The sequence below is a fragment of the Astatotilapia calliptera genome, chromosome 13, assembly GCF_900246225.1.
Source record: "Astatotilapia calliptera chromosome 13, fAstCal1.2, whole genome shotgun sequence".
NCBI lineage: Eukaryota > Metazoa > Chordata > Actinopteri > Cichliformes > Cichlidae > Astatotilapia > Astatotilapia calliptera.
In genome coordinates, this window is record NC_039314.1 from 15431396 (window position 1) to 15446066 (window position 14671).

A 14671-nucleotide genomic window follows, 5' to 3' on the forward strand; every position below is an offset into this window, starting at 1 on the left:
ACAATAAACTATTGCTGATCTCCCAAAGTCCATTAGGAGGTACTTGTTATTTCATATGTTTATTTTGTAATGTGACAATCATTTTAGAAATACAACTGCAGACACAACGGGGAGCAGAACAGGTGCAATGGCTACCACTGCTCAAGACACACAAAATGCACAGACACTCACAAACATCTATGTACCTGCGAGAAACCACAAGGACAGAATGCATGTAATTATTGCATGCTCAGTTTATTTGGACTTGTTCTCAATTTGAGGCACATCAATCTTTTCCCCGGTGATTAACTGCCAAATGCCGCCTCTGTAGTTCTCATTTCCCAGTGCGTACAGGAGGGCATTGAAGGTGGGAGTAGTCTTAGCCAGGATAGGCGCGATCTGCAGAGACAGGACCCAAATATTATGGTCAATTAGATTTTTCTTAGCAGAAATATTAGGAAATAATTTGTGTTGTTTATTCATGTTTTGGACTCTACATGGCGCTTTGCATGTCTTCTGTAACAAAGGGCAGAATTCTTTAAATTCAAGGAACAAATGTTTTATATTAAATATGTACATTTGAACTACATGCAAAAACAAGCAGCTAAGCTAAGCTGTATTTCTTTAATGCATTACTAAGTGGAGTCAGAAAAACTTTGTGCCAAAGTATGTAATGATAGTTGTTACCATTCTGAGCTTAGGTGAGACAAGGTTTGCATTCTCCACAGCAGCATAGAAAGCCAGGATCCCATAGGGCCCCCAGCAGAACAGCATAGTCTTCAGAGGAGTGTTGGGGTTGAACTGTGGAGGGGAAACAATAGGTAGTGGAGGGAGGATTAATGTGCAAAGGAATGAAAAGTGGGAAAAAGAGAGGATAAGAACAAAAATGATTAGCAAACCACAAAGAGTGAAGGTGATAAAAAGGCTTTGTGTCATGAGGTTGTCTGCTTGGAGGCAAGTCACATGCCCTGGTGAAAACGAGTTTGTGCTAAGATCATCAATGCTAAGCTACAAAACAAAAACACTGAGTGGGTGAATGAGAGGGCAGGTCTGTGTAATCCAAGGCTGAAAGCAGACATTATTCAGTTCACACATACAAAGCAGCACTGACAAATTTACATATAGTTTTCACAATTCCTACCTATAAGTAGCTTTAGTTTTCTTAACATCGTTTCACTGACACTATATTACCTTAAAAAAAAAGATTTTTGACCTCACAGAACTGAACACTTTTGCTTACTGTGCATACAAATGTCTATTTGTCACTTTTTGGTCATTTAATTGTATAGTAACTTTTTGGGTTACTGTGTGCACAGATTGAGTTTAGATTTACTCTGTTCACAGAGCTCCACAAATGTATGCTACGCATAAGAAATGATGAAAAACCGGGGTTTATGTTTGATTTAAAAGTGGGATGAAAAACATATGATTTCATTGTGAAGCACTTTGTGATATTTATCTTGAAGGATGTTTTATAAATAAATATTTACTTACTTATTTAATAGGCTATTATTACACACTCAGTTTGTACTGCCTGGGAAACAGACCGTCCATAGGGAAACCAGACAGTGAGTCCTTAAAGACCCATTGTAAAAGGAAAGTCCGAACACTTTTTTTCTAAAAAATTTAATTTGATAGCTGGGGTCGAGATAAAAAAAAGTGTTAAATTTCAGTAAAACACATTTCTGTATGCACCAAAGCAGCTTTAAAAAATTCTCCATAATGATTTCACACATTTCAAGCAGCACCCAACTAACTGGGCTACCATCACAACCAGCTGCCTCTTATAAAGACATATAAGTTCTTGTTTTGCTCCTGATTTGTGATATAGTAATCTTTTGAAAACAGGTGCCAAGCAATCAGAGTACATTAGTGATTTTCAAATATTTTGTGGGCTTTCATTTTTTGTATGAAAGCAGGTTTAAACTTTAGGCTCTATGAGGACGATGTTGGCAGTGCAATCTAGGTGAACTGCTACCAATTTGGTAGAATTGAATGAACTGACTTTCAAATGGGAACATTAAATTAGCTAAACCTCTATAAACAATTTGTTTTTGAGGCCATTTTATCAAATGTGTGTTTGTGAAAGACCGTCCTACACTGAGTGTTAATGTTATCTCAGTAAAATGAGCTTGCTTCTAGGTTCATGAGGTAAATAAAATAGTTTTGTTTATAGAGGATTGTTTAATTTATCCCCAGAGAAAGATGAAGACTCCAAAATGCTCGAAATAAAGAAGTGATAACAATCAGACCAAGTCAGACAAGAATAGACAAAATTCTCTGTGTTTAATGATACTTTATCAAAATAAAGCCATATGCACTGTAGTGCTTTTGCTGGACATTAGCCTGATTTAAGCTTATAAAAATCCCATCCGTCCATCTATTTTCTGTATCACCCCTGACAGTGGGTGAGCCGGTGAGACACACAATACACACTAGGCAGGCTGCCAGACAAATTACAGGGCTAACACAGAGCCAGCCATTCATGCTCACATCCACACCTACATCAAATTTAGACTCACCAATTAACTTAACATTCGTCTCTTTGGCCCATGGGAGGGAATCAGAGTACCCAGAGGGAACCCACAAAAGCACAGGAAGAACATGTAAACACTGCACAGTACCACAAAGTCTCTATTATTAAAGCTAAAAAGACGGAAAAAATATTGCTGACTTAAACAGGCTGTACTTTAAATAACAGCAAATATACTAAGCTTACAAAAAACTAAATAAAATTGTCCCAACAGCTATAATGGAACTATAGCTAAGAAACTGTGATCTGTCTGAGCTGTGGAAGAGTACACAAAGTCACTGTCTGTTAAATCCTGATCAGGCACTTACTGCTGTTGTGCCTGGCAGATAAATCTGTGGCTCACAAACTACTGTTTTCTGTGTTTTTCTAATACAAACAAACCAAAAGAAAAAAAACCCCTCAATGACATACGAGTCCACTTAAAGTCAAAATGTCCAAGTGTTCTAGCACAGAGCGTTGTCTAGCACCATGGTGAATCTGTGTGGTGCTGAGACTGTGAAAAGAATCTCCGAACTCCATCCACATATATCGGGGATTCCCTACATACTTATATTTAATCATCTGTAAGTAGCTGAAAAGAAACACTGACATTTGCTTATGCTTGAACCTTTCCAGAAGGGATAATGATCAGCTCTGTAAAACTGATTACACATTTACAAGATGGAGTTTTCTTTTAGATAACCCCAAATTATTTGTGACCATTTTCTCTCCTTAATTTAGGTTGTGTCACATTCCTAGGCGTTGTTCTGCTTCCAAGTTTTAATGCAGACTTTCCCCCTTTTCTAATAATTTGACTGTAAACTGTTTGATTATTACATAATTACTGTTCTCTGGTAGAAATGGACCGATCCAAATATTAGTATCGGTATTGGTCAGATACTGACGTAAATTGGATCGGATATCGGAGAGAAATAAAAAATGTAATCGATCCATTAAATATAAAAAAAAGCACCTCACAAAACTTGCGACAAGGCATAACTTGGATCATTAACCGTGGCAGCAGTATGCCTCAGGTGATAGAGCGGCTGTGTGTATAGCCTACCAATCTGGCATTTCATCTCCGAGGAAGTTATCCCAGAGAGAAGTAAAGCAAGTGTGTAAGTTCATCTCTGAATGTTTGTAAAGCATTCCCGCGTTAAGCTTTACAGCCGATATATGGAGCGACTGTCTCTTCTCTCTCCCTCCCTCTCCTGCTGCTACTTCAATCATGAAATCATGAAACTGATCAATGATCAGCTGATCGGCTTTTCTGTCGCGAGTCCATCTCTCTTGCTTGTCTATCGCTCACTTCGCGCCAGAAAGAGGAAACCAGCGGCTGAACAACAGCAGCACGTTTAAGCTTGATAAGCTGTTGTTAGAATTTATTTAATATTACTTTCTACACCAGGATCCTTTTCTACGCAGCTGACGGCTGGTAACTGTGCAGGGGCGGATCTAGCAAAGTTTAGCCAGGGGGGCCGATAGGGCATGAACAGGGAAAGGGGGCACAAAGACATACTTTTCTTTCTTATTCTCATTTAAAATGTCCAGCTTTTAATAAATAATTATCTGAATCTTACAACCAAAGTTTTAATCTGATGTAAAATTTATAGAAGTCCATTACTGTACATAGTAACTATTAAGTCTAATATACCCTAGTAAGCTATAGTACTTTTTCCTTTGGGAAGGTACCATCTGTGCAGTCTGCAGTTCTGTTGAAGAAAGATGTTGAATCTATTTAATTATTCTTGAAAAATAATTGATTTCTGTGCATTTTTCCCCCACATTGCATCAAATTAAAGTTGATTACATCAATTAAGGATCATGAGGTGGAGGGTGGGTGGTTCCCTATTTTTTTTTTTTTTTTTGCTGGGAGTTTTAGAGCCCTATTAGTTAGGTTGCTTACTCTTTAAAATACCAGAATAGCAAGGATGGAGTAGGTTTAAGTTTATTAGATTGATCAGTATTGCTGAACTATGAAATATTTTGGGTGTAGTGTATTTTTTGCATACAGGTATAACAGAATAGCTTTAGTTTTTGTTTGTTTTTAAACTTGAGTATGAACTTATACAAAAAGCAGCAAGATATTTAAAAAAACAGTTTTATTGATTAAAAAACACACTATATCAGATTCATATCGGTATCAGCAGATATCCAAATTTATGATATCGGTATTGGACATGAAAAAGTGGTATCGTGCCATCTCTATTCTCTGGTGGAGTACTGGGTGTATCTACTGGGCAGTTTGTGTTTGTAATCAAAGTGTCCCTCCAGCCAGCTCGGATGACTGTAAGTAATGAGCTTATGCAACACAAAGCGGGTCACCTGATTCAACCCCTCCAGAACTCCCCTAATGAACATTGTTCTTCTCACTGCACACCAGTACCCACATTCCCAGCTAAAGCCACTGATCTTCACCCTGTGGTAATGACCTACATATATCCCAGCGTAAATGCTCTTCATTCACACACTGTTTTGTGTCTCTGAATAAAGGCCACATGAGGCTATTGTGCTTATGCTAGGTTGAGGAGAATCCCTCTGATTTCTTTCAGTGGGCAACTTCAAAGCATAGAGAGCCTTTACAAGGACTACATATTTTAGAGGATTTATGCATCTGTTCTTATAAATGTCAGATTCTTTGATTTTGGAGTAATTCCCAAAATTCAGTTAAACTTGTTTGGATTTGTTCTGTATGCGTTTCTTGCTACTCCAAAGTGAATCTGGATATCAGTGCAATCTACAACACCTTTTTCCCCAGCAAAAGACATCTTCTTCTAATCTTATGTTGCTAAAGTTTGTGCATAATTTAATTTACTGAACTTACTCTGGGGTTTCCTGTCTTCTTGAATTTCTGTGCAATGGATTGGTAAGAAGACATGACGACAAACACCTGGATACCCATGTTGAAGATGCTCATTGGAACCAAGTAGGACACGTAGTTTCTATGGACAGAGACACACACAGCAGGTTAAAAAAAAAGTGAAAATAACATATATTTATCTTGCAAGCACTGTGCAGAAATTATGTTTGTATATGGTACCTGTCTCCCTTGCTGTAGTCCAGTGTGCAGCAAGTCCTGAGGGGCTCGTAGTCGTACTCTCCCCAGCCAATGAGGGGCATGGCGGACCAGAAGGCAGTGAACAGCCACACAAACACAGCCAGAGTGATGGCACTGCTCCACTGCAGCTTTGTCCCTGGGAAGAACAATATTCTTTATGACTAGTCTAAACACCAGCAACACAATGAATGCATACTCAAGTAGGCTACTGATTTTGTTTCTGTTTTAAATGTCACACTGCTGCTAAGAAACAAATGTGCATTCTTAGCTAAACTAATATCTTAACTAGAGCTGCTTGTTTGCAACAGTTATAACAGAGTTAACAACAGTGTAATAAACCCTGCACTAACCAAGGGACATTTGAGTTGAGTCATTTCCTCTTGCCCATGTACCCTGGTAATGATGTTTAAAAATAAGGTGTAGGACTTATTGTTAACACTCAAGCCTTCCAGGTTGCAGTTTTAGTACAGAGGTGTCAGCCTGTGTTATAGCAACTGTTCAGGTTGCTATTTATTTGCATATTGTCTCATTATTTTGTCTGTAGAAAATTTAAAGACAGCAGTGTACTTGGCTGATTTATGTGCACATTTGTGCAACATAGGAGAGGAAAAGTTGACTGCATTTGGTATCATCAGCCAGATATTGACTTACTGGTGCAGTACTGGTGATATCTGTCCCAGGCAACAGCAGCTACAAAGTGGATGCTGGCAAGAGCTGTCATGAAGCCCTGGAAACCATGAGTCTGGCATCCATCAGAGCCATAAGGCCAATACCTAAAGACAGAGGATGTATTCAAAGTTGACTGACACAAGAAACCCCTTAAGCACCAATTTTAGTAAAATACATAAACAAATCACTAGTATAACATTTAATCCATGAACTGGTGAACACTGAGAGCAACGTGTCTCATTTCCTGATTGCAGTTTGAATATGCTCTGTACTGACCCTCTTCACTGTACAGCCTTAATTGGACCACTCTACATCGATTATACAGCTCTGTACAGATGATTCGTCACAACAGGTGGCCAGCAGTAGCCTATTGTCACCGGCATTATTTTCTCATTACATTTCATCCCACCCACATGCGGATGGACCTCGATGTCCATTATGAAAGGGGTGGTTACATCACTCACCTCAGAAAGCTGGAGAAAGCGGCGATCGTGGCGTTCATGGAGATGCCAATATCAGCCATTGCTAAACTGAATACTAGGAAATTGCTGGGAGTCCTCAGTTCTCTCACTTTGAGGAAAGCAAGCATTGTGACCGCATTTAGAAAGAAGCCCAGCAGACCTTTGGGGAAGGGGAACAAAAAACGCACACAATGCAAATCAGTGCGAAATAGCTCACACCTCAGGCGAAATTCGTCGCATTCATTTTTATTTTATTTTATTTTGTTTTTAGACCATAAGTAAGCATTATTTTGCAAGTTTACAGAGAAACGGGTCCGTGTCAGTGACCGGGAGGAGACATGTCCTGGCGTAGGTTAATGGCAAACACAGCAGGCAAAGTCCTCGTAGTATTTGGCTGAATTCCAAGACATAACTTACCCTCCACAAGCAGACAAGATCCCAGGGAAAACACATCAAACTCGGAGAAGCCCTCCGGTAAAGGGTACGAAGAAACCATCCTGAAGCCTGGTTTGACACACCAAAGTGCAGCTGTCACAGACTCCTCTCGTTCCGCTTGTTTACGATGCCCCTCGGTGTGACCGAAGAGAGCCGGCTTTTAAAGGGGCATTTCACGTGAATGCTTGCAGTTTATTATGTAAAGCCTCTCTGTCGCCCCAATCCGCGCAGGAATGTCTTAATGAACGCGGAACATAACCCTTAATGCGCATTTACGCGCCGCAACAATAAAGCCTTCTATTAATTGCACAACAAGCCTTTGTGTTGTGGTGTCCCGGTGAGGATGCAGCGGCTGCTGAAGTTAAACGACGAGACTCGGGTTTGACCGAGTCCACAGCCGTGTATATACACAGGTTTGCTTCATGGAGGCACAACAAGTGTTTGCAAAACAATGCCCCTGCCAATCAGAACCACACCTGCATTCCCCATGCATCAGTGTTTAGATTTAAAACTGAAAAGCCTAAAAAGTACAACTGAAGCCATAATACTAAAAATACACAGTGATAAATGTCTGTGGGCATTTGCTATTATCTGCATTCATACACATTATTCAAAATTAAGATTAAGATTAAGACTACCGTTTTCACACCAGTGCTTTGCAGCCTGTGTGTGCAATGTGTTGCAATTCAGTAAAGCTATCTTAACCAATTATTTATTGGAAGCACTCTACAGCGGAGCCATGCCAGTGCTGCTGTTCTGTATCTCTGTTTATAATTTTTTGTTCTTGTGTGCAAAGAATCAAAGATTTTGATCAACAGACTGACATCAAGTGGTTAAATCAGCTGTGCAAGGTGCCTAAAATGATAGAGGATAAAAACAAAAACTGGACCAGCATAAAAAACAAACAAACAATATAGCACACAGTGGGTTTGTGTGCTTCAAGACAAAAACTTGTGAACACTAACAGTCAAGTTCAGATTTTTCTTTATTGATCAACATTTGTGGAAATTACATGAAATCATGCTATTGTCCCTAGACTTCTGTGGATTCCTCAGGTTTCAATATAGGGAGAGGGGACAGAGATCTCTCCAAGTCTCATAAGGATCAAGAATCTGGATAAATTCAGATGGTAATGTAAAAAAAACGTGCTACTTACTGAAAAAACTCATAATGAAGTCCAAATGTGCAAGAGGTGTTATTTGCAAATGACACTTTCTGTGTAGCTATGTAATGTATTAGATATATAGATTCCTTTTTAATCCTTTCACAATTGAGGGTGTTTATACATTACTTCTTTTGACGTTGATAATAGTGTATAATAAAGCAAATGCTTTTTGCACACTAAGTATGAGATTGCATCTTAAAGAATGTCTCTGGTTCATACATGTAAAGACGGCTTTACTGGCTTCTGGAAATGAGATTACTTGCCTGCCATACAATATGGAATATTTCTCCTTTCAGCACAGGGGAACGTGATCACTCTGGTTGCTTAACAACTTTCACAGCCACAGAACAGACCTCTGCAATTCTTAAACCATAACCTGCGAATTGAAGAGATTTTAATTCAAAAGGTCTCAGAGGACAATGAACAAAGAAAAACACTATAGTCATGGATGGATTCACAAATACTCTAAATTCTCACCCATATGCTTTTGCCCTGATTTGTGTGCATCCATTTAGAGTGTATTTATGTATTTTGTGTGTCCCATAATGAAAAATTATTTTTTATTTGATCTTATGCACACACTCTTTGTCTATCTATTTTCAATCTATAGGGTTTGTTGCTCTATCAAACCTTTAAAATCTAACTGCTCTGACCTGGCTATGACATAAAATGTGGATTAAATTTGAAAAGGATGGTTGCCAAACACTCTAAAGACTTGTAATGCTTAGTTTCCAGTGTGATGAAAGCTTAGGGAATGCAGGGCAGGTGCCAACCAATGTGTAGTATTTACCTACAATGGAAAACAATTGGAGGTATTTACCTACTAGTGTGGGAATGAGTCCAAATAGGTCACTGAGGTGAAATCTAAAGGCCAGGAGGAGTCTCTTTCACTCAAACTTCCTTGGAAACACAGTATTTTTCTTCTATTCTTTTATTATGTCAAATATGTTGATACTACTTGGATCCATGTTGATAGTTAGTTTATATATATATAAAAGTAGCTACATTGATGACATCACTGATGTGAGGGAAGTGATATATTCTGATGCGAATTTGTAGGAATTTATTTACCTAAACATGCATTTGAAAACCCCCGTTATTGCTTCAATTTGCTTGTAAATAGAAGCAATAAAAGATCTTTGTGCTAATTTTAATTCTCCAGGTGAAAAAGATGCATAAATAATAGAACTTTGAATGAGGACTTTCCCTGCGCACAGGTCCCGACGTAGGAGCAATAGGGTATGATATAGGGGCCACCTTGTGGCAAAACACGGTCCACTCCACTCCCAGATTAACAGTCACGGCAGGGCTCAAATAAACATGCTACATTTGAGGCAAAGAAAAAAAAAGCAAACATCACAGTGGATTATGACCATTTCGGAAGTGTTTTTCTGTGGTAATAAATAGGGACGTCTCTGCGCAGCCTATCCGATTCCGGGAGGCAATACGCATCCAGATGAAACGAACGCCAGCCTTTTCACTAATCCTTGTCTATCCTTTTTTATCTCGGGACTCATAGTAGTCTGATCACTATGGGGCAGCGAAGCGGTGGGACAGCGCCGTACGGATGACATTCCTGTAAATGAAAGAGAAAAAAAATAGTCTGATTGACTTCAGTGGGCGCAAAGTGGGCGCATGTAGGCAAATTGCGTATGCATAAAAGTTGGCCAAAATGTTCCTCGTCCTGCTGCTGGGGCTCTACGTGGCCACGGGTCAACTTTTTTCCCCAGTGAGCGCCTGCCCTTCGCAGTGCAGCTGCTTTTACCACAACCTGAGTGATGGATCAAAGGCGAGGTAAGTTGGATGCCCAAAGTGAAATGAATGTATCTTGTGTGGTATTTTTTGTGTGTTTGTTTCTTTGTTTTGTTTTATTTGTTTTTTTGCACAGTGATGCATTTTGTCATCATATGAGGACAGATGTTTGCACAGAGGTGAACACGTGTACAAAAAATAATTCAGGGAGTGCATGCCGCTCCAATTTTATTTAATGCGGGATTATCTTTCAAAGGCACTTTCAGGCTTTCATCTATGCTTTTTTGTGTTTTGGTAGGACGGGGAATAAGTTTTTTAAAAAAAAATCATTATCCACATAACTTTTGCTGCTTGTGAACTTTTGAATACACATTTGTTGTCATTAATTGTCGATTTAGTTTAAAGTTTTAGTGATTCGTAAACTATGCACAAATGCAATTTGTGAAGTTAACTCAAATATTTTCCGACTTTTAGGAGCGTGATTTGCAATGATCCCGATATATCTCTCGTGCCTGTCGGGTTTCCTATTGACACCTCCAAGCTGCGGATTGAGAAGACATCCATCCAGCAGATACCCAGCGAAGCCTTCAACTACCTCTCCAGTTTGGAATTCTTGTGGATGTCTTTTAACACGCTGTCCGCCTTGAACCCGGACAGTTTCCGGGGGCTTTATAACCTGGAAGAGCTTCGGCTGGACGGGAATGCCCTTACCGCCTTTCCTTGGGAATCTCTCATGGATATGCCCAGCCTCAGACTTCTCGATTTGCACAACAACCAGCTCACTTCCCTGCCCGCGGAGGCCACCACGTACATCAAGAACCTCACCTACTTGGATCTGTCCAGCAACAGTCTGGTGACCCTACCTGCAGAAGTGCTGTCCAATTGGCTGGCTGCAAAGCCTGCACAAGGGCCAGACAGCTCCAAGATGATACTCGGTGAGAGGCAGTGCTCATCCTAACATCAAGTCTCCATTTAAATCCTTTAAAGTGCATTTTAGGTGCATTGTTTTCTTCTGAGCTTAATGAAAGTGTGCTAACTTTTTGCAAAGCAACTTTTTTTTTAATTTTTTTAAAAAGCATCTTAAGCTTACATAAGCAATATATAATTTGACAACAACAGCTGTTTCTGGTGAGTAAAAACATATTGTATAAAAAGTAACATTGGAAAAAAGTAACATCTTGTCTTTAATATGAAGGTAACAATTTCAATAATAATTTCTGAAGCTCTTATAATATTTGATATTTCATCTTTAGATTCCATATTTAATAACTAATATTAACAGGCTGTATATTGACATCTATTACATGCTTTTAGAGTGTAACATAGCAGATTTAAGATGCTTTTGTTTAAAACATTATCTCTTATAATGGGTGGATTTAAGTTACATTTTATTAAAGAAAAGAAAAAAGAAAAACACAGTTCAAATTGTATATATATAAAAATACACACAACTCTATGCACTCTGTTGGTGGAGGTGTTGTGATCAACAACGAGTCTTCTTATAATCTTCTTGTAGGGAGTGTGAAATGACAGCAAAGTTTGATCTTGATCTCTAGTCAATTTTCACCATCATCATCATCATCATCATCATCATCATCATCATCATCATCATCATCATCATCATCATCATTGCCATAGTCATGGCCATGATGTAGTTTATGAATTAAATATTAATCCTCTTACAGGATTAACATCCCTACATCCACACCAACCATCTGTAGGCTGGTCTATCACTTCGTCCACAGCTGGACACTTGTCTTCCTCCTGTAGCCTCACTTGTACCCTTGCCCTTAGGTCTCCATGACAACCCCTGGGTGTGTGACTGCCGGCTCTATGACCTGGTCCAGTTCCAGAAGTCTCCGACTCTTTCAGTGGCTTTCATCGACACGAGACTTCGATGTTCAGCTCCGGAGAGCGTGTCGGGGGTCCTGTTCAGCGACGCAGAGCTTCGCCGCTGTCAGCTTCCACGTATCCACACAGCTGTGGCACGAGTAAGGAGCGCTGTTGGAAACAATGTGCTGCTCCGGTGTGGGACCATTGGCGTCCCCATCCCAGACTTGACATGGCGCAGGGCAGATGGACGAGCCCTCAATGGAACAGGTGAGTCAGCAGCTATTTGGATAGATGAGATAAGATGACTTTGTGTGCTCTGTATTGCTGCTGTTAATTAAATAGAGAGCCACGAGTGGAGTTAGTAAGTCTGAGTGACATCTATTGCCAACACAGTGAGTTACGCAACACTGATCATCAATGCAACATTGTGTAATCACCAGCTTGTTGTCTCTTTTCACATTTGTCAAAGGGGACGTCTCCGGTGTCAAATTACTTTATTTTTTTTAAAATCGTTCTTCTGTTGTTATTTTATAACTGTGTTATTCCATCTCTGCCACTACAGTCCAGCAGGAAACCTCAAAGGAAGGAATCACCTGGTCAATCCTCAGTGTACCAGCAGTGTCCTACCGTGATTCAGGTAAATTCATCTGCAAGGCCACTAACTACGCAGGGAATGCAGAGGCTGTCATTTCCCTCGTTGTCTCCAACTCGCCAAAACCAGAGGGGAACCAAACCAACAATGACAAGAAGCCCAAAATCAAAAAACCAAACCAAATGGGCAAAGCTGCCTACCAGGAGAAACTGGTGGCCAGATATGTGGCTCCAACCTCTGCTCCTTCATCCTTGCCGGCCCTGGATCCTGGCCTCCTGCCTGGTGTTGGGCCTGATCCTGGACTATCCAGTTACAGCCTGACTGAAGGAGCCACCCCAGGGCCTGCCACCTCCCCCAACTCAGATGCACTGCTGGATCTGGAAAAGACTAATCTAAGTAACTTGGCAGCTAACGCCTCATCGTTACAGCAGGACCCGGACAGAGTGGTCCGCTCAGTAAAAGTTGTAGGGGACACAGACAATACAATTTCTCTAAACTGGAGAGCCCCTAAAGCCAAAAACACAACAGCATTTAGTGTGCTCTATGCAGTGTTTGGAGAGAGGGACATGAGAAAGATCAATGTTGGAGCTGGGCAGAACCGTGTAACCATCGATGGTTTGGTGCCCAGGACCAAGTACATTGCTTGTGTGTGTGTGAAGGGTCTGATCCCCAAGAAGGAGCAGTGTGTCATATTCTCCACTGATGAAGCAGCTAGTGCTACTGGTACCCAGAAGCTGATTAATGTTATTGTGATCACAGTGGCCTGTATCATTGCAGTCCCGCTCACTGTTATTGTATGCTGCGGGGCGCTGAAGAGACGCATTCAGAAGTACTGGGGAAAGAAATCAAAAGACATCCAAGATTCATATGTTACATTTGAAACACTCTCACCCGGCACAAAGGCCAAAGGGCTCGAGGGTGAGTATTTGAACAGACTGAATCCCGAGGAGTCCAACCGGCTGCTGTCAGCCCGCTCCAGCCTGGACTCCGAGGCCACAGCTAAAATAGAGGGACAGCCTAATGAGTACTTCTGCTGACGTCATGCTCCAGCTCCGGCTCCTGCTCCACGTCATCTTCCCCGCACTCACCCACACTCACGTCACAGTCCAAACCCCAAAACTCGTTCACATGCCCACCGGCACCCTCATCCCCATCTCAACCCACATCCGTATCCCCAGCATTACCCATATTCTTCCCCTCAGCAGCATCCTGACGTCAGTCCCCCTGTAACGCGCTCCCATACACCCCCTCCCATCCCTCCTCGCTGGATAATGCCACCAACTCCACCGCCACAGAGAGCCAACTTCTATCAACGGACTTTTGCACGCTGCACAATAATGGAAATATCAGTTTAAAGAATTTGGGAAACTGCGTAGATCTGGAAAATTTCATGTTTCTTGCAGATGTAGTGAAACTCACTGGACTGTTACACGCATATTCATCCATTAATATTAAACTGCAAGCGCGCTCATGCTTTTATGTCTAAAAGAATGTTTTTTATCACTAAGCCTGTAAGAAGAAAACATGATGCATGAAGTGAAAGAGCACAGCAAACACTAAAGTTTTATTCCACCTCACGTGCACGGCCCAGCGAAGAAACCTCTCCAATCCAATTTAATTTAAAGGGAAGTCAATGGTAGACAATCCATTGTTTATATCATATATGTATGTGTATGATTTGTAAATACTTTATCAGATTATGTACACATATACATATGCAGTTAATTCTGTGCCTCTGTATATATCTGTCATATGTTCTGAGAGAAGATATACACATAGGCATGGTTCATTTCTCTGGTGAATGGAGAGAAGCTGGAGCTGGAGAGAAGTACTGAAGGACTGAACTATGACACAATGTAAATAGGGTGGAGATGGTGCAAAAAGGAAATGTTAAATCATTTATATTCCCCCAATGAGGCACATACTTAAAATCTTTCCATGTGACTATTTTGTGCCACCTAGAGGCATCATTACCCCATTAAAAGTGGATCTGTTCGTTCCAATGATACTTACCTATTTGAATATAGTTAAATAAACTTTTATACTGCATGTACTTGAGTGATATTGTGTGTTCTTATAACTCTACTTCACCTCACAATAATAATCAGTCTCCATACTTTGGTTCTGAGATACTATGGGTCTCTGTAATCTTCACTTACAAAGTTCATTAAAAAATATTTTGTTTATATATCTGCATATTTAATCTCTTGGACAA

The 14671-nt window shown here is 40.4% G+C and overlaps 2 protein-coding genes across 2 annotated transcripts; one reads left to right on the forward strand and one right to left on the reverse strand.

The window, feature by feature from the left end:
- Nucleotides 1-209: 209 nt before the first annotated feature.
- On the reverse strand, nucleotides 210-7368 carry rgra (retinal G protein coupled receptor a). The gene is made up of 7 exons (XM_026191105.1): nucleotides 7097-7368; nucleotides 6683-6839; nucleotides 6201-6322; nucleotides 5532-5685; nucleotides 5316-5433; nucleotides 667-780; nucleotides 210-378 (listed from the first exon to the last, which is right to left on the reverse strand). The coding sequence occupies exons 1-7, from the start codon at nucleotides 7173-7175 to the stop codon at nucleotides 235-237; spliced, it is 888 nt and encodes a 295-aa protein (XP_026046890.1). The 5' UTR covers nucleotides 7176-7368; the 3' UTR covers nucleotides 210-234.
- Nucleotides 7369-9727: 2359 nt separating this feature from the next.
- lrit1a (leucine-rich repeat, immunoglobulin-like and transmembrane domains 1a) lies at nucleotides 9728-14505 on the forward strand. Its single transcript, XM_026190245.1, has 4 exons — nucleotides 9728-10073; nucleotides 10506-10966; nucleotides 11826-12131; nucleotides 12427-14505. The coding sequence occupies exons 1-4, from the start codon at nucleotides 9952-9954 to the stop codon at nucleotides 13491-13493; spliced, it is 1956 nt and encodes a 651-aa protein (XP_026046030.1). The 5' UTR covers nucleotides 9728-9951; the 3' UTR covers nucleotides 13494-14505.
- The last annotated feature ends 166 nt before the right edge of the window (nucleotides 14506-14671 follow it).

Excerpts from the sequence above, each read along its gene's own strand:
- rgra (XM_026191105.1), bottom strand. The coding sequence starts at position 7,175 with ATGGTTTCTTCGTACCCTTTACCGGAGGGCTTCTCCGAGTTTGATGTG. Across the intron at positions 5,686-6,200 it reads ATATCACCAGTACTGCACCA|GGACAAAGCTGCAGTGGAGC; the intron begins GTAAGTCAATAT and ends TGTTCTTCCCAG. Across the intron at positions 379-666 it reads TCTCACCTAAGCTCAGAATG|ATCGCGCCTATCCTGGCTAA; the intron begins GTAACAACTATC and ends CTGTCTCTGCAG.
- lrit1a (XM_026190245.1), top strand. The coding sequence starts at position 9,952 with ATGTTCCTCGTCCTGCTGCTGGGGCTCTACGTGGCCACGGGTCAACTT. Across the intron at positions 10,967-11,825 it reads CAGCTCCAAGATGATACTCG|GTCTCCATGACAACCCCTGG; the intron begins GTGAGAGGCAGT and ends CCTTGCCCTTAG. Across the intron at positions 12,132-12,426 it reads ACGAGCCCTCAATGGAACAG|TCCAGCAGGAAACCTCAAAG; the intron begins GTGAGTCAGCAG and ends CTGCCACTACAG.